This window comes from Beta vulgaris, chromosome 2 (assembly GCF_026745355.1).
Source record: "Beta vulgaris subsp. vulgaris cultivar EL10 chromosome 2, EL10.2, whole genome shotgun sequence".
Taxonomy (NCBI): domain Eukaryota; kingdom Viridiplantae; phylum Streptophyta; class Magnoliopsida; order Caryophyllales; family Amaranthaceae; genus Beta; species Beta vulgaris.
Window position 1 is genome coordinate 32,424,755 of NC_079203.1, and position 22,487 is coordinate 32,447,241.

Here is a 22,487-nt window from a genome sequence, read left to right on the forward strand (position 1 = left end):
TTTTGCTTACTCGATAGCGGTTGAAATGATATACGATGAAAATGATATAGAACCAAATACAGTTGATGAATGTCGCCGCAGAAAAGATTGGCCAAAATGGAAAGAAGCAATTCAAGCAGAATTGAAATCACTTGAAAAACGTGAAGTATTCGGTCAAATAACCCAAATACCAAAAGGTGTAAAACCAGTTGGGTACAAATGGGTATTCGTGAGAAAACGAAATGAGAAAAATGAGGTTACTAGATATAAGGCAAGATTAGTAGCCCAAGGCTTCTCGCAAATGCCAGGGATTGATTATGATGAGACATATTCTCCAGTAGTCGATGCAACTACACTAAGATTTCTGGTAAGTTTATCAGTTTCGAAAGGATTGCAAATGAGATTGATGGATGTAGTGACCGCATATTTGTATGGCTCACTTGACACAGATATTTATGAAAGTTCTGAGGACTAAAACTACCAGAAAATCACATGCCCAAAGAGATGTTTTCAATAAATTAAAAAATCACTCTATGGGTTAAAACAGTCTGGAAGAATGTGGTATAATCGTCTTAGTGAATACCTATTGAAAGAAGGATTCAAAAATAATCAAATCAGTCCCTGTGTTTTCATTAAGCGATCTAAATCAGGATTCGCGATCATTGCTGTATATGTCGATGATTTGAACATTATCGGAACTCCTAGAGAACTTGAAGCGACTGCAAAATACTTGATGAAAGAATTTGAGATGAAAGATCTCGGGAAGACAAAATTTTGCCTTGGAATGGAACATTTGAGAAATGGAATTCTTGTCCATCAATCAAACTATACAGAAAAAATTCTGAAACTTTTTTCATGGACAAAGCCCACCCAATAAGTTCTCCAATGGTAGTGCGTTCCCTGAATGAGAAAGATGATCCATTCAGACCACGAGAAGAAAACGAAGAAATTCTTGGTCCTGAAGTACCATATCTAAGTGCAATTGGTGCCTTAATGTACTTGGCTAACAATACTCGACCTGACATAGCTTTTTCAGTAAACTTGTTAGCTAGATACAGCAATGCACCAAAAAGAGACATTGGAATGGAGTCAGACACTTATTACGTTATCTTCGAGGAACACAAGATCTCTATTTTCTATCAGTCGAGACCAAATCGTCACTCATTGGATATGCAGATGCTGGCTACCTATCAGACCCACAAAAGGCTAAGTCTCAATCCGGATATCTGTTCACTTATGGAGGTACTGCAATATCTTGGAAATCCACGAAGCAGACTTTGACGGCCACATCATCAAATCATGCAGAATTAATTGCTCTTTATGAAGCTGGAAGGGAATGTGTATGGCTAAGGTCAATGATCAAGAATATCCAAAAAGAATGTGGGATGGAAACAATAACAACAAATCCAACTATCATCTACGAAGATAATACTGCATGCATCACCCAAGTAAGCGAAGGGTACATCAAAGGAGACAAAACTAAACATTTATCACCAAAGCTCTTCTTCACTCATGACCTCCAAAAGGAAGGGATGATCAATATCCGACAAATCCAATCATGTGAGGATCTTGCAGATTTATTCACCAAATCCCTTCCGGCGAAGAAATTTGAAGAATTAGTCCGAAAAATTGGAATGCGTCATCTTCATGATGTATGCTAAATTCAGGAGGAGTATTATATGCGCTGCACTCTTTTTCCCTTCGATCAAGTTTTTATCCCACCGGGTTTTTCCTGACAAGGTTTTTAATGAGGCAGTTGATTTTAAGCATATAAGGATACATAATAGTTGTACTCTTTCCCTAGTTATGGATTTTTCCCACAAGATTTTTCCCAACAAAGATTCTAAATGAGACAACGTCTATTATGACTTATAAGTGGACATTCAAGGGGGAGTGTTGAGAAACAGTGGAATGAACAATTCCACTGTTTACATATGTGTGAAGTCCATTGTTCACATATGTGTGAAGTCCATATTTCCTGCATACTTTTAATGCATGTCAGGTAATTTTCTTGCCGGTTTGCAGCAATTGTTGATTTAGGTAGAATACACAGTAAAATTTTACATATGTAAATACCACCATTTGTAAAAAGTGAAGATACTGAACTGATATACAATACTCTTATGATAAATTTCTTTCAGTAACCTTCTTTCTATATATCTTTTCTCACAACAAAAACTAATTTCCCACAAATTGTATTCTTCAATCAATCAATCAAGTGATCGATCAACCACGTATTAATATATTTATTTTCCCACACCTTAAAATTGGAAAAAAGAAAAACAATATTGCAGTGGTTGGGTTCCCTGCATCTTCCTCTTGTGTCGTTTACTCATTTGGCTGTCTGCCTTCTTTCCTTTTCTTCTATCTCTCTCCTCCTCTTTCCCTGTGTTTCTTACTTTACTCTTTTTTTCCCACTTTATGAAAATGATGATATGATTTCCATGTATATTTTCTAGCTTCCATCTTTTTACTCTTAGTACTCTGCTATATCTTTCATGGCTTCATCAACCCAAATAGGTAAGTCTTTTATTTTTCGTAGTAGCTTTTAAATTTTCAAGTTTTGTGCTTTTGATTGCTGTAATTTTTGATTATTTGTTGGAATTTTCTATATGTTTTTTTTTTTCTGCAAGTTGATCTTTGTTCCTCTGTGTTTTTTTTTTTTGTATGAATTTCTGTGTTTGTTTTGGTTGTTGGATATGAAGTTACTCAGATTTTATGTAAGTTTGAAGTGAGAATTCTATCTTAAATCAGCTTTAATTGAAAATTTTGTGTTGGATTAGTATATTATTCTGCTTTAGAGAAAGATGATTGTGTATGTGTTTATGGGTTTGATAGTTACTTTGTTTGTAATGTTAGGGACATAACATGTTCAATTTTGAGATCTGAAGAAAGAAAAGTATCAGAATTATCAACATTTTATCGAATTCGAGACAATAAAACATTTGTAGATGATTAGTATTATTATGCCTGTGCTAGATGGTGTTTTTGAGGAACTGTTATTGGAAATAATGTCAAATTAACAAAGATGGTAATTGGGCGTATGTTAGAAACAGCCATTTTGCTGATCTAACTGGTTTAAGTTGCACTCGACGGGTTTTCCTCAAATCAGGCATGTCAGGCAATAAATTTATGTACTAATATACATAGAGTTGTTTAGACTTTGATTTTGTGTGCTTTTGCTCGTCAATTGCTTGTTATGGTCTGTAGTTTGTGTCAATTGTAGTATCATATTCACTTTTGTGTATCAATTAAGTGATTATCTGGGTCAAATATGACTGATTTATTTGATAATACAGTTGAAGAACAAGACTTGGAAGTGGGTCATATCACACCCACGCCAAACCGAACACCAATGGAACCGTCCCCTTCTCCATCCCCAACCTCCACATCGGCACCTGCTTTGGTTCTCTCCAATTCTGGTAAACGCATTGACCAAGCGGGAAAGAAAAAATATGTGAAGCAGGTCACTGGTCGTCACAATGATACAGAGCTGCACTTGGCTGCTCAACGTGGTGATTTAGAAGCTGTGAAGCAGATTTTGGGTGGGCATATAAATTCACAGATTGGGGAAAATTTTAGTGGTGCTGAGTTTGAAGTGGAGGCTGCGGAGGTAAGGGCCTTGGTGGTGAATGAGGTTAATGAGTTGGGAGAGACGGCACTTTATACTGCAGCTGAGAAGGGCTATCTTGATGTCGTGAAAGAGCTGCTGAAGTATGCCAATAAGGATACTCTTACACAGAAGAACCGGATCGGGTTTGATCCTTTGCATATTGCTGCTAATTCAGGACACCTTGGTAATTTCTTAAACTTCCCCCTATAGTTTGTTGCTCTTGACATTCTCTTTTATATTATTATTATTGTTAACAGTAAAATTTGAAATCTTGTAGTGACATGTCATTGTTAATGGATTTTTTGAATAATATTCTGCAACTGACAAAAGCCTTTTTTTAGAGGCATTGGGGACTTGGGGTGGGGTAATATCAAATGCTTTTTATCAAACTTTTTTTCTTTTGAAGGATTTCCATCAAACATTTCTAGTTAGTATATGATTGATATGGGAGGTGTGATCTTTAAAGGAAATGTTGCTTGCATGCTGTAGTTGCCTTTAACATATAGAGACTGCTACTAAACTTTGGCGCTAATGGGGTTTTGTTCTCCACTTCTGCTGAATTCAAGTCTTGGTGTGTAACATCAAATTATGTGCGGACTTAGTTATTAGTTGTCTAATGTTTATTAACATTATAATTTCTGATTGATTTGATTGCATCTTTTACATTGCAGCAATTGTCCAGTTGCTGTTAGACCACGATCCAGGGTTAATAAAGACAATTGGACAATCCAATGCAACTCCTCTGATTTCAGCAGCTACAAAGGGACATACAGATATAGTAAATGAACTTCTTTCTAGGGATAGTGGCTTAGTGGATGCATGTAAATCCAACGGGAAAAATGCACTGCATTTTGCTGTTCGCCAGGGCCATGTGGTCATTGTGAGAGCGTTGCTTGATAAGGATGTAACTTTGGCGAGGAAGATTGACAAGAAAGGTCAGACTGCATTGCATATGGCTGTCAAAGGGAATAATTGTGAGGTTGTGAGAGCACTTCTTGATGCAGATGCAGCTGTTGCTTTGCGCACAGACAAGTTTGGCAATACAGCTTTACATGTGGCTACCAGGAAGAAGCGGGCAGAGGTATTTACTATTGCTCATATATTTGCTTATCTACTTGTTAGGATTATCGGGAAGGAATGGTCAATAGGCGAGTCATCTAAGCCGTCATTTGGACGACTCTCTTTGTAAACTTTGATTTTATAGTGCCCACTTTGTTGCAAAAAGTTGACCAGATTTATCTTTCCTGCTATTATTATAATGTTAATTAACTTACCTTGACACAGGACAGAAACACCTTACGAGTTAGCATTGTAAACATTCTGCTTAACTTGAAATGAATAATGCTTAAATATGTACATATTTGCATTAATCTTTTTTCAGGGTGGATAATATTTTGAAAAGCTTGAAATTAAGTGTCGTTGACAAGTTTAGATGTTTTTACTTTTCACAAATCTCCGATCGTACATCTGACTTGGTTTCCTAAATTATCATTTGCCAGTTACAACATTTGTGGCCTTTCATACATTTAGATGCAGGAAATCACTGTCTTTGTTCTCTGTCCATATTGTTTCTTAACTATTGATCTCACGGTGTACAAATCCTTCTAGTTCTCTAACAGGGCGGTCAGCCTTCAGACATTGATAATAAAACCTTTTCACTTGCCCTGTGCAGATAGTGAGTGAGTTGCTGATGCTTCCAGACATCAATGTTAATGCTCTAAATAGTCAGCACAAAACCGCTCTTGACATAGCTGTAGACCTTCCCCTCTCTGAAGAATCCTCAGAAATCAAGGATGCCCTTGTCCGCAATAATGCTCTCAGGGCTAATGAATTGAATCAACCAAGGGACGAGTTAAGAAAAACTGTCAGCCAGATTAAGAAAGATGTGCACCTGCAGCTCGAACAAACCAAACGAACAAACCAAAATGTTAGTGGGATTGCCAAGGAGCTCAGAAAACTCCATAGGGAAGGGATAAACAATGCCACCAACTCTGTAACTGTTGTGGCGGTGCTTTTTGCAACAGTTGCTTTTGCAGCTATATTTACAGTTCCTGGTGGTGATGATGATAATGGGATGGCTGTAACTGCTAAGACAGCTTCTTTTAAGATATTTTTCATCTTCAATGCCTTTGCTCTTTTTACGTCTCTGGCTGTTGTGGTAGTTCAGATCACACTTGTCAGAGGTGAGACCAAAGCAGAGAGACGGGTGGTGGAAGTTATCAATAAGCTGATGTGGTTGGCATCAGTTTGTACTTCTGTTGCATTCATGGCATCCTCTTACATAGTTGTTGGACGAAAACATAAGTGGGCTGCAGCTCTTGTGACAGTTATTGGAGGTTTGATAATGGCTGGAGTTTTGGGCACAATGACCTACTATGTGGTCATATCTAAGAGATCCCGCTCCATTAGGAAAAAGGATAGAAGTGCAAAGAGAAGCCTGTCAAATTCAATGCATCATTCAGACTTATCCTATTCAGAACCTGATCGATTTTATGCCCTTTAGCATCTCTTCCATGATTACAATGAGGAATTAAGGTTTAAGATTATAACCCAAATGATCTTTCCAAGATCCCCATTGCAGCAGTTCTGCGGGCCAGAAATCTGGCACTCTAATGGGTCAAGTTGTGAGAAGATTGTGATTTGTATCTAATTAATAACACATGGTTCATCACGATTTCTCTGCTCAGTTAATTGAAGGACTGCAGTATCTGGCAAGACTTAAAGAGCTGGATACTGTCAGCTATGTGAGCTGTCGACCCATCTTGAAACTGGTAAATATTTTGTGTTTGATTTGTCATTCCTGTAGGTGCTGAATATTTGAATTGAAATTTCTAAGTATGTATCAGCAAAACCTGTAGAGGAAATGTGACCATGATAGTCGTTGATGCAACGACATTGAATGGCTACGGATATATGTTTATATAACACGCTATGGGAATTCGTATTAGCTTTGTCGTTGATGCAACCACATTGAATGACTACGGATATATGTTTATATAACACGCTATGGGAATTTTGTATTGGTTGACTTAGGTGGTGCTGCGTCTTTTTAAAGGATATTTGCATTCTGTTGAGTTTGCTGAAGCTCAATAACTTGTGGAACCCATGAACATATATTTCCACGCTTTCGATTACGAGGAAATCATTTAGGGTGCGATGATGTATTAGGATTGTGTATGACGAAGGCTAATGTAACAAGGCTCTTTGATTTGAGACTGCAATTAACTACTCTAATAGCTCACAGGAAGTAGTTGTAGACAGTAGTAAGATCTTTAATTCATTACATTGCAATCCAATATTGAGGGGAATTAAGCTAAGTACACTACACAAATTGACCAGACAAACAGAAGCCTGCTTAGACCCAGTTCTTTTTTTTTTTTTTTTTCTTATCTTTCCGTTTTTCAGCTTAGTTCAACTTCGTTTTTTCCAGTTTAGTCAGTTTTCCTTCACAAGTTAAGGTTAGCTTAGTTCCAATCAGTTTTCTTCTTTTCAGCCAAATTAGTCCAATAGATTAGGGTTGTAATAGTTCGATGAAATACATATGCAATTAACTATTCTAATAGCTTACAGGAATTAAGCTAAGTACACTACACAAATTGACCAGACAAAAAGAAGCCTGCTTAGACTCAGTTCTTTTTTTACTTATCTTTCCGTGTTCCAGCTTAGTTCAACTCTGTTATTTAGTTCAGTCAGTTTGCCTTCACAAGTTTAGGTTAGCTTAGCTCCAATCAGTTCTCTTCGGTTCAGCCAAATTAGTCCAATAGATTAGGGTCTTGATAGTCCAATGAGATACATATGCTCTTAACTAGTGATGGTCACTGGTGCGGGCCGTAGTGGGCTGGGCTGAGATTTCACGGCCCAGGACCGGACCGTGAAATTCATGGGTTGAGTGGGCTGGTCCGCGGGCTGAAAAATCTTGGCCCACACCGGTCTGTTACCGGTTTTCACGGTTCGTGGGTCTGGTGGGCTGGACCGAGCTAACGGGCCAGCATGAGAATTTTTTTAAAAAAATTATTTAATCATTGAAATTATTCATTATTGTTATATTAAATCTTTAAAATTAATTTAAAATATATACAAATATTAATATTAATGAATAATTTCATTATTTTTAAATATGATTGAATTATAATATATGCAATTTGATTAGAATATATATAATTTGATTAAAATATACACAATTTGGTTCAATATTTACTTGGATTAGGCAGGTCTTGTTCATGGGTCGAGTTGGACCAGTTTCATGGTCCGAGCTAGGCGGTTTTAGTAGTGGGCTTTAGTGGGCTGGGCTTAAGAAATCTAGCCCACGACCCACCCACTAATTTCACGGTTCGAGCTGGGCTGGACCGGGCTTTTTGCTGGCCCGGCCTACACGGCCCACGAGGTGGGCTGGATTGGATGGGCTGGATTGGCCCGCACAGTTGGCCATCTCTACTCTTAACTACGATACCTACTTCATTTTTTTTACCACTTTTCTCCTTAAATCTTGTATATTTGTGTTTGGTTGAGTGGAAAGGAAAGGGGCTTCTTTGTTTTTCTTCTTTTTCGTTTGTAATTGGGTGATTATCTTTTTCAATTTTTTGGTAGTACCTTTTCATTCATGGAATGTACATTCCTTCCACAAAGAAGAAATGTTTTGTTTTCCTCATTATCTTCAACCTTGTTTCCTTCTCTTCCCAACAAATAGAGGAAAATAACTTGTAACTTGATTTCCAGAAGCCGCAAATTAGATCTTATAACATCTTGTTTAACAGGTTCCCAGAACACACAGTGTAAAAGCAAACCAATATCTAGTTTCTATAAATTATCATCGTTAATAAAAGCACATGACATTTATAAAGGAACATTCAATTCATAATACAAGAACATAATATTAGCATGACTGCATGAGTAAAGAACGATGGAGGTGTAATGAAAGGAACATCAAATAGGAGCATGACAATGACTTTTGAAATAGTTTTAACAACTCTAATAAAAGTGGTTTGTGATGAGTAGTGTTGAAAGTAGCTTTTACTGATAAAGGAAGCATTTTGTAGAAGCTTGAAAGGATAGCTTTTGAAGGTAGAATATGGTTCATTTTGTTCTTTTTTTGAACACCAACTAGTTATTAGGCCCGGGTTATGCCCCGGGTAAGAAAAAATTTCATTTATTAATATAATACTTTATGATAATAACACTAAATACAACTTAGCTAGTGGTTAGAACTTTAGTATATGTATTTGAGGTCTCGGGATCAAATTCAAAGCTTATACTATGCAATTTCTTAATTTTTTTAGTGTACATGGATTACATGAACTAAAACTCCCTAGAGAGAGCGCCACATGGCACAATTTTTTGTTTTCGCACGCCTTTTAATATATTTCTATAGATTATTATTTTATAGATTATTTTCACAGTTAATTTTTAACCATAAATGTTGTAATAATCGCTATTTTTGCCGAACACGCTCCTAATAGCACTAGATAGCCCAGAAGATAGGCATAGAGACAAGAGATGGAAACATTGGAAATCAGAAAAAAAAGATCAACATGAACTAAACGCAGCAAGTTAGATAAAGCCGGAGACTTTCCTTTTAGTCAATCGAAATGAATTCATCTTAAATTGAAAGCTTTGGACACCTCTCCTTTTATAAGACACGTCAATTTCTTAGAATTTGTTTTTTTGTTGTTTTTTCAACATCCTTGATTACTCCTTTGAAATCCCAAGACAAAAACAGAACTTTAAATTGCATTCAACCCAAAAATGATTAAAATGTATGATGAGAATCTTTTAACTAATGAATTGCATCAAGTACACTGAAAGTCATGAATGTTTGGTGAAGTATTAATAAGAGCACAAAAGTTAAATGAGAAAATAATCACAATCAAAGGTAAATCAAACTCTTTCAGTTTGCTAATCAATTATGTAATGAGCCAAAAAAAACTATATCAAATTAGTACAAGCATCATTACATAATAAGTTACATGATACTTTCTAAATTTACTTGTTTTGTTTTGTTATTTCAACCCCTGCAAAGGCTTGTTTGATCATCAAGAGCAGCAGAAAACCTGGAAGAAGGAAATGAATGACAACCAACTTCACTCAATGTCTTTTGAGATTGACTTACTTGTTTTGATGACTGCTTGCAATGAGCAATAGCTCCTTGGATTAACGATGTCTCAATCTCCGAATTCGCGCTGCTGCTTCTCTTAAGGAACGGTAAATCATTCAACACGGTTGATTGATTCATTGAAGCATTAGATGAAGACGAGGATGATGAAGACGATGTAGATAATTTAGTAGTAGTGGCTGATGAACGACGTTTAAACGCCCCAGAAAATGATCTCCTATGACAAATTTTCACTTCTTTAGTGGTATCATTTTTTTTGTCAAATCTTTCTTGAGAAACAACCTCTGAAACTTCACTGCATGGGTTTTTCTTAATCGATTTCCTGAAATCATCAACCTTTGCTGATGAAGAACAAACTTCATCAGAAGATTTTCCAAACAAGGACTTAAGTTTAATTTTGAGTTTTTTAGTCCAAGATTTCTTCACATTATTATTATTATCACCAAAGAATTCCTTGTGATAATCTTCAGGGTTAAGTTCCCTGCTAACCTGACAGGATTCAGCAGGCGAAATGTTGCATGATTCGAAAGGCGTATTTGCTGTAGGAGTAGTTGCAGTATTTGTACCCAAAGGAGTGCTGTAAAACTCATTAAAGTTTTTAGGGGTTGAATCTTGTAGAAGTTTTTCAACCATTTGTAAGCGAGGTGGGAGGTGTAGAGGGAGTAGCTTACCCATGTAAAAAAGCTCATCAGCTGGAGATGTTGTAGATTCTATCTCAACGTTATTCGTCATCGTCGACGACATTTGGAACTCGAATTCACGAGGGTGTTGCGGAGATGACAAGATGGTGTTTCTAGAGTAGGAAAATAAGTTTGCAAATGTGCTCACTTCCATATCTATGTAATCATCTTCTCCTTCTTCTTCTTCATCTACTTTATGTTCATTATGATTGTATGAGTAGTAGTCCACAGCCATTATTATCTTTCTTTCCTCAATATAAGTAAAGTGGTGAATGTGAAAGACTCAAGACAGGGAGGGAGAGCAAAAGGATATATAAGAATGCAAATTTTGTTAAAAGTTATACTTCCTTCGTTCTGTTTTTAATAAAACATTGGTAAACCGTTAGTATTTATTGATCAATGTTGAATCCAATTTATCGCCATTATATAAAGAAAAACATAATCAGGTGGAATCTTGTTAGATTCGTCTCGATACATACTATCAAACATAGACAACTAAATATATTTAATGATTAAAAAAGCGTATTGGGTTTCAAACGTTTCATTTAAAACAGAACGGAGGAAATATTCAAAAAAAAGAAGTAATTCTTTAAGTTTTTGTTACCTGGTAAACTTTTTTTCTAAAATGACACCTCATTAAACATTCTCTAAAATGATCCTATACTATGAAAAGACTATAATATATCATCTTTGATAAACCTAGAGAAATCTCGGTATTTCATAAAATCATAACAAAAAGGAAAAGAGAAGGGATTATGCCAAAATAATGAAAATAAAATTTTATCTCTTCTGTTTTGTTTATAGTTATATTTTGTTTGCCTTTGTAGTTTGTATAATGTCAAAATTTTGAAGTATTGTGAAACCACTGAATGCCTCCAGAATCCAGATATAAAATTCAGAGCATGATGCAGAGGTAAGTTTTTCTATTATGTGATTATGGCCCAGTTTCTGACTCATCTGTCTATTTTCTTTTGTGCTATCCTCTTTATGTAAAACAATATTTTTTTTTAAAAACATATTTTTTTCCTTTCTTGCAGAAATAAAACTCTCTTTTTCAACTGTAGGATTTCCGGGTTCTGCTTCACTTAGAAGAGAATCATCACTAGTTTTAGAAGGTGGGTGGTCACTTATATAAAAAGTATTATCATTTTAATATACTACTAATGATGTTACTTTTTTTTCTTGGTATAGACTCTTAAATTTGGACCATATAATATAATACATGAAACTTATTCATTAGAAAACCAAACTAGTGGGTATTTTACCTTTCAGGCTTAGACTGATTTATAAAGTTATTGGTTTTATGCATTTCCTTTTGCTCATATCACCATATGGTGGCTGACAAAGTCTTGTCAGAATTTACTTAAAAGATGAGAATGTTCCAAGGACATTTTTGTAAAAAAAAAAAGTGTAGGGAAAAAGGGGGAAAATAAAGGAAAAAAGGAAGAGAAAAAAAGTCTTAAGAAAGGGAAAAAAAGAAATACATGCTTAATGATGTATTTAATTTGGCTGACAAAGCATCTTAAGGTGAGTCTCTTAAACTTGATAGAAAAACAAGAAAGGAAGAACCCTACTCTTTTTCCCTTCTATAATCTATCTTGGAAAAGCCAAAAAAAATATAAAATAAAAAAGGAGTAAAAAAGTCTGATTCTCTTGGAACAATAGAACTAATGTCTCAAATTAATTATTATTATCTTGTTATGTATTTTAGCTAGAATGCCTATATAGCATATTGACTCAATTTTTGAACTTGTAATATTTCTAACAACTTTTATTGGATTCCTGGATTGTTTATTGTCTCCTTTTTAGTTTTTACTCCTTCCTAACATGAGAGCATAGATCAATAAATTATGCTCTTCAAGTTTCTTTTTTGAAGTATCGACTCTATAGTTATTTTAGATGTATCATTAGGTTTTTTTTTTTTTTTCCCTCCTTTGTGGACTTGTGATTCAAACTATCCAACAGGTATATGTGAATGTGGCACGTGCATGACAAACTTATATTGCATATACCAACCGGATGTGGAATCAATAATAATAATTTTTTTTGAGAGAAACAAACTAAGCATGGCTCCTAACATAGGATCAACCTACAACATCCTTTTGGATAATGGAAGAAAAACAACACCGTTAAAAGAAAACCAATAAACCAAGGATGAAAAAGAATGACTATGGTGAGCCATATAATCCATCGCTTGATTCGCTTCCCGAAAATCATGATTGATGGAGACCGCATCGAAAGATCACAAATCCACAAGAGAGTCCGTCAACAGAGAACGAATAGCCCAAGGAACCTTCCAACATGCCGGATCGCATTAATAACCACTAAATTATCACCTTCCACCTCAAGAGAGCCAATCCCAAGAAAAAGAGGCCTTAAGCCTCAACCTGAAGGATCGAACAATCCGAGAGAGAGCCATAGCACTAGCGAGACACAAATCCCCAGAATGATTACGGATAGTAAAATCAAACGAGGCCTTACCATCATCTAACTTCGAACCATCAAAATTAAGTTTGAACTTCCATTCAGTCGGGAAGGACCAGGCCACAAGAAAATCACCCTACTTAGCCCAACCAATCACCTGAGGGCAAACTTTTGAAATAGGATAGGAAAAAACTCAATTGTCACTCTAAAAAGAAATGGAATCACTCGAGCTAACTATCCGTCTAATCCCTCTTTTAAAATATCCTCTGATGGACATTAACTTTTTTCCATTGCCAAGAACAATTATTGGAAGGGATATACTCAAATAGGGAACATTTTTTCAAATATTTTTTTAGAAACATGATCAACCCACAAATTACTAGGATTCTTGATAATTTTTCATGAAAATTCATTTGAAGAGCTATATTATTAACATTAGCTTTACGAAATCCCCATCATACTTTTTAGGAACACAAATCCTATCCCACCCAATCAAATTACTCGAAGCTGAAATAGGATTTTTGTTCCAAAAGAAATTTCTATACATTATATCCAAATTAACATGAATAGAAGACGACAACAAAAAACTATGCATTTGAAAATTAGCCTTTGTAGCCAGGTTAGCTTGAATCAATATAGATCTACCAGCTTTGGAAAGAGAGTTTTCTGTCCATTTAGACAATTGTGCTTTGGAAGATTGGACCACTTTTTTAAATTTATTCTTAGTGACACGAGAACCAATGATGGGGTAACCTAGATAATTACCCAACGAGAAAAAATTATCCATTTGTAAAATGGAGCTAAAACTGTTGCAAGAATCATCTGAAATATTTTTCGTACACTGGAAAGTGGACTTATTAAAATTAACAAGTTTATCCGACATAACACAATACTTCAAGAACCGACTTAATAATTTCACAGTTTTGAACAAAGGCCTTGGCAAACAACATCGTATCATCAACAAAAGTCAAAAAAGGAATTTTAACCCCAGACCTACCAAGCTTTACACCCAATAATTTATCTCCACTCATAGCTAAAACAAAAATTTCCCTAGGCAAGAGTTCTACACTAAGAATAAATAGATATGGCGACAAAAGGTCCCCTTGCCTAATCTCTCTAAAAAGGAAAAATCGTTCCCCTAAAAAGACCATTGACTAGAACAGAAAAAGAAACAGATGCAATGCATTGCCTAATCCAATAAACCCATCTCTGGACGTCATGAAAAGATAAAAAGATGAGAGAGAAAGAGAAAAAAGATGAGAGAGAAGGCAAAAAGCACCTTTCCCAAATAGTTCACCCAAAATAAAAAAACCCTAGATCTCAACCTCTGCAAATTCATCCTATCTCACCTAATCCTTGTGGCAGGCATAGATATCATAATGTCAATCTATTGATTACGATTCTCGTAAGTGTAATCTTTACATTAGTTATTTTCCATCTGATTTTACGGCCTTTTGTGTGCTGTTCTGGCGATGAAAGGGTTAGGAGTGTAATTGTCCTTTCCCATTCTTCAAATCATTTAACCCAATTGCCTTTGGTTCAGTCTAATCAATTTTGGGTGAGCTGTTCCTCACTTTTCCATCAAAGATCTAAGGTCCGAAAGATTTATGAATTAGGGTTTCTCTCTTTCAAGTACAAAGGGAAATCTAAAATTAGGGATTTTGATTTGGGTGCATTTAATGCTAGGGCTTTAATCGTCTTTGGAGTGGAGTGTATTACTCTGTCGTCTGGTAATTCAATGCGTGTTCAGGTGAAGGAAGAGTTCTTTAAGGGTGTTGCATTTAATGCGAAAGTGGGCTCGAGACTGTTGTTCCAGAATCCCTTCCCCTTTTTTAGAGGAGCTGGTAAGTATCAAACCCCCTATATAAATATGGCTTGGTTAACTAAGTCTGGTATCATTGAATTGTGCTTTCACATTCTTACTCCTAAATTTGGTTATCCAAAGTGTTTTTTTTCTATTGCTAGTCTCAAAATGGAACTTCCTTCCACTTTCAAGGATGTTCTTATTTCATCTTCTGATGTTCCTGCTAACACTAATTTGTCTGAGAATGTTTTGAATGTTGCTGGTGCTCCTGTCACTCCTGAGGTGCCTTCTGATGGAGGCTCTCTGGTGGCTGACCCTGCTGTTCCTCAGTTTGCTCCGGCTTCTGTGGTGTTGGACGAACTTCCTCAAGTAAAACAAGATATTGTGGAACTCACAAAATCTTGTTTGATAGGTAAAATGCTTAGCTCTGCTATTGATACTCGTACCATTATTTCTCGTACTAAAGCTGACTGAAAATTTGTCAAAGGGGAGGTGGAATATCTTGAAATGGGTAATGGGTGGCTTATGTTTAAATTTTCTAACCTTGGAGACCTCTCTCTTGTATGGAGTGAGAGGCCATGGCATGTTCAGGGGGATATTTTTGTGATTTACCCTTGGCGCCCTTCTTTTGATCCTTATCTTGAGGAGATTAAGTGGGTAGACTTGTGGATTCGTATTCCTAGGCTCCCTGCTGAGCTGCTCAATTTTGATTCTGTTGCTAGTTTGTTATCTGCCAATGGTATAGGTGCTTTGATAAAACTTGATCCTAGGTCTTTGTTAAGGCATAAGATCCGTTTTGCTCGTGCTTGTGTGCGTGTGCACATAAAATCCCCTCTCTTAGAATTTACTGATGTTTGTAGGCATGGTGACCTTGTTCAAGGTTATGTTATCTGGTATGAAGATTTTTCTTCAGGTTGTTCATTTTGTGGGTCTAAAGATCATATTATTGACTGTTGTCCTTTGTTAACCTCCCCTAAAAAGGAGATGAAAGTCCGTCTTATGAAAAATCCAAAGCAAAAGTGTCTCTATGACAACCTAGCTAAAGCTGGCCAAGCTAACCTTGATACTACTGCTGAGCAACCAAATGTAGTTCAAGCACAGGCTAAGCATATAGCTAATGCTTCTCTGAGTAAAGCTGTTAAGAAAGTGGTCCCCCCTAAAAAACGTTTTAATCCTGTCAGAGCTGCTTCCAAGAAAACTTCTGTTTTATCTGAAGGTGTTGATGATTCTAACCCTCTTGTGGTTATCCCTGAAACTGTTACTTTGAAAGCAAGTCATGGTATTGTTATCAAAGAACCTGCTGAGGTTCCCAGGTCTGCTGGTAAGGCTGGTGTAAGTGCTCTAATTCCTGCTATTCATGGTGAGAATAAAAAAAGGACAGATGCTATTCTTGATAAAGGTAAAGGTAAGCTATTCATTGCTTCCCCCACTGTTGAGATCTCCTCTGATGATGAGGATTCAGGGAGGCTTTTCTCTGTGCTCCCTCTCTCTATGATGGATCCTCCAATGATTGAGCATGGTGTTGGAGACATAGGGGAGCTGGATTTACCCCTTGTCCCTGCTCTTCCCCCAATCAAAGTATTCCATACTTCTCATCTCTTCTCTGAGTCCTATTATGATGATATGCTATGTGATGATGAATTTGCTGCTGCTTTATCTCTTCCTGGGAGTGCTGAAAAATCTGGGAGTGGGGCCTTTTTTCTAGATCTGCCTCTCAATGAGGATGATGAGGTGAAAACTATTACTGAGAATTCTTTCCAGTCCCTGCACTCTGATAATTCAATCGTGCAACAAATTGAGCAGTTGGGGGTTGAGCAATGTTCCCCTATGGAGCACACCTCTCAATCTGAGTCATCAAAGAGAAAGGTTGAGGAACCAGAGGAAGAAAGCGCCTCCTCTTCCCTGAAGAGGCCTAGAACTTGATCTCTCTAGCCCTGTTGGTATCAAAATGGTTTTTTGTGATGTTTTTTGTTAAGTTTAAATGAAGATTGCATGATGGGATATTCGAGGGTGTCGAAGAAAAAATGCTTTTGATGAGGTAAGGGATTTTTGTAAAGCTAATGCTATTAGTCTTTGTATGTTATGTGAGACAAAATGTAAGTTTCCTCCCTTGAATCTCTTTGCCCAAAAATGTGGGTTTATGTTTTTGGATCATGTACCCACCATAGGTATGGCGGGTGGGCTGTGGTTAATGTGGAAACCTTGCAATCTTGATCCGTTTGTGTTGGATGTAATATATAAAAGTGATCGTTTTATTTCATGTCAAATAACTCTTACAAAGTCTTCTCATAAGTTTATGGTTATATTTATTTATGCTCCTGCCAATTCTGTTTTTAAAAATGAATTTTGGCATGATTTAATTACGTATTGTAATTCCCTTATTATCCCTTTTGTTGTTTTGGGGGATTATAATGAAATTAGTAAACCAAGTGACAAAAGAGGAGGTGCTTCACCTTCCTACAAGAGGTTTGAACGCCTCCTAAATTTCATTTCTCTTGTCCCTTGTAAGGAACTTCCCTCTAAAGGGTTTGCTTTTAACTTGGAGGAAGAAAATTCATGGCCTGGATAATATACATGAAAAGCTGGATCATGGCTATGCTAGTATTGACTGGTTGTCGTTATTGCCCAATGCGCATTTTACGAATCATATCTTCTCTTCCTCAGATCATTGTCCTATTTTCTCTCTTTGGGTTCATCTCCTGTTTTTAAAACGGCTCCATTTCGCTTTGAAAAAATGTGGTGCCAAAGGAAGGATTTTGACACACTCATAAAGAAAACTTGGTGTTCTAGATTTAACGGTTCATATATGTTTTGCCTGGTGCAAAAGTGCAAACAGCTCAAAGCTAATATTAAACTTTGGAATAAAACCCGTTTTGGTAATATTTTCACGCAACAACGTAAAATGGATAAGGAGCTAGGCCAAGTGCAAGTTCTTTTGTGTGCAGATGCTAGTAATGCTGTTCTCCAACATAAGCAGCAACGACTTCTAGATAAAAAACAACAATTATACTCTTACCAACATACTTATTGGAAGCAAAAATATAGGGGTCAACATCTATCCTTAGGGGACCAGAATACTAAGTATTATCATGCTTTTGCATCGATCAGACGCAATCGTAACCAAATTAAATCTATTAGAGATGCTGCAGGTCTTTCAATCTCAAACCCAGATGCGATTTCTCGCCTCCTAACTCAATCTTTCAAGGACAGGTTTACTTCCGATATGCAATGCTAGTTTGGTAACCCCTCTGATTTCAATCTTATCTCTCCTATCATTGCAGAGGAGGATAATCGTCTCCTTACAGGCCCTGTGACAGATGATGAAATTAGAAGTGTCGTATTTGACTTAGCCCCTGATAAAGCTCCGGGTCCAGATGGTTTCCCTCCCTTTTTCTTTCAAAAATATTGGACACTTGTTGGTCCGTCTGTTGTTCGGGCTATCAATGCGTTCTTCCATTCTGGTTATTTACTATCTGAGATTAATCATACATTTTTGGCTCTTATTCCTAAAGTTGAGAATCCGGAGGAAACTTCACATTTCCGCCCAATAAGCTTATGTTCCACTATCTATAAAGTAATTGCCAAAATTCTTGTTAATCGGTTAAAAGTTGTCCTTTGTCGGATCATTCATCCTCTTCAAGGTGCTTTTGTCCTTGAGCGTCTTATCTAGGATAATATTCTAATAGCTCATGAAGTTTTCCATTCTTTCCGGAAAAAATCTGGTAAGGAAGGATGGATTGCAATCAAATTAGTTATGGAGAAAGCGTATGACCGTTTGGAGTGGGGATTTATTTTCGCTATGTTAGACCATTTGGGATTTAGTGAAACTTAGATTGATTGGATCCGAGCTTGTCTATCCTCTGTCTCTTTCTCTGTCTTAGCTAATGGTATCCCTGGTGATAGATTCTTCCCTTCTCGTGGGATCCGTCAAGGCGACCCGCTGTCTCCTTATTTATTTATTTTAAGTGCAGAATTGCTAGCCCAACAACTTCATTATAATAGTATTAATAATGGGAAATTGGTTGGAGTGTCAGTGGGCAAATCTAGAGTGAAAGTACCTTTTCTAACTTTCGCTGATGACACAATGATTTTTGCTAAGGCAAATGTGGCTAGTTGTAGGGCCATCCGTTCCACTTTAGATAAGTATTGTGTTATGTCCGGTCAACTAGTTAATTATAATAAATCAGCCTTTAAATGTACAGAAAATGTTGCTCTTGAGGAGCGCGAGGAGTTTCAGCAGATTCTAGGAATGACATACTCTCATTCATTGGAGAATTATCTGGGTTGCCCTATTATTGATAGTCGAGTTACTAAGGAAACTTTTATGCCAATCGTACATAAAGTCCAGGCTCAGCTCCCGAAATGGAAAGCTAACTCGCTTTCTCAGGCAGGTAGAGCTGTTCTTTTACAAGCTAATTTGGCCTCGAAAGCTAATTATCAAATGCAGAGTTTCCTACTACCTCAGACTATTTTATCCAAGCTAGATAGTAATTATCGCAATTTTTTTCGGAATAAAGATTCCAATTCAAAAGCCCCAAATTTGATAGGGTGGGATCGTATCTGCTCTCCGAAGCAATCTGGTGGCCTGGGCTTTAGAAAAGTTGGTGTGAACAATATGGCTAACCAAATGAAGTTACTTTGGAAATTACTTAGAAATGAAAATAATCTTTGGGTAGTGCTTTCTAAGAAAAAATATTGTAGAAATAAGGATTTTTTGTCTTGTAAAGTGTCTCCTAATGCTTCTTGGCAATGGAAAAAACTCATGATCTTACGCTCGATTTTCAAAACTGGTCTCCGGTGGCAAGTGGGTAATGGAAGCAAAATTAATTTCTGGCATGATAATTGGGTTTTCCCTCACTCTTTGAGCAAAATTATTCAACACCCAAGTATGAACAATTTGACTAGGGTGAATGAGTTTATTTTGGAAGATAAGACGTGGAATGTTCCGCTCTTAAGCTCCTTTCTTCCCCGGGATATCTGCCTTAAGATTTCCAATATTTTTCTTCCCAGAAATAATGTTGAAGACGAGGTTTTTTGGGTCCTCTCCCCTGATGGAATCTATTCGGTTAAATCAGGGGCCCAATTGATTATTAATCAGAAAATTGGTGTGAATTCACCAGTAGAGTACCAGTGGATTTGGAGGTCTAATCTATCCCCTAATATTAAAATTTTTTTATGGAAAGCTTGCAATGATGGCCTTCCAACTAAGGCCAGATTGGAGCAAGTGCATGTTTACACTCCTCAACAGTGTGAATTTTGTAACTGTTCTTTGGAAACTGCTTCGCATCTCTTCTTTCATTGCCAGGTCAGCCTTGATATTCTGCATCAACATGATGCAGATTATGGGTGGCCTCAGATTCCGGCTTCTGCTAATTTGGACTCTTTTAGAGACAATTTGCAGGTTTGTGTTGATTCTTTAGGGATCTCGAAGACTTGTATGTTAGCTGTTGTCTGGCGGTTTGTCTGGTTCACCCGGAACAAAGTCATTTTTTCTCAAGAAGCTTTTAATGTTCGAAAAATCAGCATTCTTGTTCATAAGTTTATGGAGGATTGGAATCTTTGTGCTTATACTAATTCTAGTCTTGAGCCTCGTTCCTTTTGTAAGCCAATGGGCTTAATGCTATGGCTCGGAGGTGCGCGGTTTGGGTTCCCCCTCCTGAGGGTGTATTTAAAGTTAATTTTGATGGGTCCAAGTATAGTGATGGGGGAACCTCTTTTGGGTTTGTTATTCGGAACCATTTGGGTGAAGCTATTCTTGCAGGGTGTAATTCTCTTCCCTCTGACTTTTCTATTATCCAAGCGGAGGCTTTTGGTCTTTGGGAAGCTATCAAGGCTGCCCGTTTTTGTAATATGCCGCGGGTTATTATTGAAGGCGATAATCTTTCGGTTATCAATGCCGTTCTTAAAATTTGGAAGCCCCCTTGGGTCATCAATTCATTATTGCAGGATCTGTGGTTTGAATTGTGTAAGTTTAATAGTGTGTCTATTTCTCATTGTTTCAGTGAAGCTAATAGGGTTGCATATTTCATGGCTCATCAAGGACATGCAGCTCATAACCTCAGTTACAAATTCCCGCCGTTTTCTGTTGATTTCTCTCTTGTCATCCGTAAGGATGTGTTAGGCTGGCCTCCCGATTAGGGGTTTGTTCCTAGTTTTTCTTTCCGTTAAAAAATAAAAATAAAAATAAACCCATTTCTAATCAAACCCCTATTTTCGCAATATAACCAGAATAAATTTTCACTCTAAGTGATCATAACCTTTTTCTACAAGCTTAAGCAATCCAACCTTCCTTCCCAGATTTATTCTTAAAAGAATGAAAAATCTCATGAGCTAACAAAATATTATCTTGGATTAATCTCTCAGCACTAGGGGAAAAAAAAAGGAAGGGCTGCGCTTTTTCTATAAGCGCAACCCTACTAGTGAAGGGCTGCGCTTTTCTTCAAAAGTGCAACCCTACATAACAGAAGGGCTGCGCTTTTGAAGAAAAGCGCAACCCTTCACTTAGTAGGGCTGCGCTTTTGGAAATCCAAAAGCGCAACCCTTCTTACTTTCAGAAGGGCTGCGCTTTTCTTCAAAGGCGCATCCCTTCTGTTATGTAGGGCTGCGTTTTTAAAACAAGCGCAGTCCTTCTTAAAAAAATTTGAAATAATAAATTCGCGGGCTTCAAATATTAAGCGGGCTTCAAATATTATCCCTCCTTCCTTTTCCTCCTTCTCTCTCCTCTCTCACGTCCCTCCTCCCTTCCTTTTCCTCCTTCTCTCACCTCTCTCACGTCCCTCCTCCCTTACTTTTCCTCCTTATCTTCTCTCCCAAAAACTCCCAGAAACGCGACAAAAAGCCTGAAATGATTTGCACTAATCATGCCGACGGAGTCCGATTACCTAATGTGATACCTCTTCTCTCTCAAAAACATCCGAGTTCGTTTAAGGCTCGAAATAGGCATTTTAAGTATTTTAAAATTTTATTATTTCCTTAATTACGTATTAGGGTTTTGTTTTATGTATTTAAACGTTATTAGGTCAATGTTTGGAGACAGTTTTTGACTTTTCAGATCTATAATTTCTTAATCTTTGTTTTGATTAATGTTCTTGTAGTTTCAGATCTATAATTTTTTCTCTTCTGTATTCTAGTTTTTGTTCCTTTTTTTTCATTTTCGTTCTTTTTTTTTTTCGTTCTTCTGTATTATAGTTTTTGTTCCTGTTTGTGCAATTATGTGATAACATTTTTTGATTTCTTGTTTTAGTTTTGGATGTTAAAGTTTAATGCAAATGTTAAAATTCAAAAAATGTGAGATTAATATTTGAGTAAAAAAATGTCAAAAATTTTTTTATTAATTTTTTTTTTCTGGTAGGAAGGGCTGCGCTTTTCAAGCGCAACCCTACTTAAAAAGTGAAGGGCTGCTATTGAAAGGGCTGCTGTCAAAAAGCGCAGCCCTAATTAAGGGCCTTTTTTAGCGCAGCCCTTCCTTATTTTTCCACTAGTGCAGGGACAAAGACACCTTGTAAAGGGTGAATAATCTTACCTAATAACACAACTTTGAGACTATTAGCTAATAACTTAGCAATAATTTTATACAACGTAGAACAAAGACTAATAGGTCAGAAATGGTTCGATGTCGAGGGAGTATCAATATTTGGAATCAAAGTGATAAAAGTGTGATTAATCTCAGCCAAAAGATGACCTGAATGGAAAAAATCTTGAACGACTTTAAAAACTGAATTACCGACAAGACCCCAATATTTTTGAAAAAAGAAAGGCGCAATTATATTAGTAATAAATTAGGGAAAAATTCATTATCTTCTTCCGATCCCCTGACTTGGCAGAAAAATTCATTATCTTCTTCCGAAATTATATTAGTAATTAGGGAAAAATCAATAT

At 36.7% G+C, this 22,487-nt stretch overlaps 3 protein-coding genes across 3 annotated transcripts; 2 read left to right on the forward strand and 1 right to left on the reverse strand.

The window, feature by feature from the left end:
• The first annotated feature begins 2,264 nt into the window (after positions 1–2,264).
• Positions 2,265–6,592, forward strand: LOC104886937 (ankyrin repeat-containing protein ITN1). Its single transcript, XM_010671492.4, has 4 exons — positions 2,265–2,499; positions 3,279–3,776; positions 4,264–4,673; positions 5,265–6,592. Exons 1-4 carry the CDS (start codon positions 2,478–2,480, stop codon positions 6,093–6,095), a joined length of 1,761 nt encoding a protein of 586 aa, XP_010669794.1. The 5' UTR covers positions 2,265–2,477; the 3' UTR covers positions 6,096–6,592.
• A 2,743-nt stretch (positions 6,593–9,335) lies between these two features.
• Positions 9,336–10,833, reverse strand: LOC104886936 (probable membrane-associated kinase regulator 4). Its single transcript, XM_010671491.4, has one exon. The coding sequence runs from the start codon at positions 10,614–10,616 to the stop codon at positions 9,594–9,596; it is 1,023 nt and encodes a 340-aa protein (XP_010669793.2). The 5' UTR covers positions 10,617–10,833; the 3' UTR covers positions 9,336–9,593.
• A 6,678-nt stretch (positions 10,834–17,511) lies between these two features.
• LOC104886944 (uncharacterized) lies at positions 17,512–20,747 on the forward strand. Its single transcript, XM_048638624.1, has 4 exons — positions 17,512–17,758; positions 17,891–18,250; positions 18,491–20,044; positions 20,215–20,747. Exons 1-4 carry the CDS (start codon positions 17,512–17,514, stop codon positions 20,745–20,747), a joined length of 2,694 nt encoding a protein of 897 aa, XP_048494581.1.
• Positions 20,748–22,487: the final 1,740 nt, after the last annotated feature.

Bases quoted from the DNA above. Each gene is read 5' to 3' on its own strand.
- LOC104886937 (XM_010671492.4), top strand. From the start codon at position 2,478: ATGGCTTCATCAACCCAAATAG. The intron at 3,777-4,263 runs GTAATTTCTTAA...TTTACATTGCAG, and splicing joins TGCTAATTCAGGACACCTTG to CAATTGTCCAGTTGCTGTTA. The intron at 4,674-5,264 runs GTATTTACTATT...TGCCCTGTGCAG, and splicing joins CCAGGAAGAAGCGGGCAGAG to ATAGTGAGTGAGTTGCTGAT.
- LOC104886936 (XM_010671491.4), bottom strand. From the start codon at position 10,616: ATGGCTGTGGACTACTACTCATACAATCATAATGAACATAAAGTAGAT.
- LOC104886944 (XM_048638624.1), top strand. From the start codon at position 17,512: ATGGATAAGGAGCTAGGCCAAGTGCAAGTTCTTTTGTGTGCAGATGCT. The intron at 18,251-18,490 runs GTGCTTTTGTCC...TCTCTGTCTTAG, and splicing joins GATCATTCATCCTCTTCAAG to CTAATGGTATCCCTGGTGAT. The intron at 20,045-20,214 runs GTATGTTAGCTG...TCCTTTTGTAAG, and splicing joins TTTAGGGATCTCGAAGACTT to CCAATGGGCTTAATGCTATG.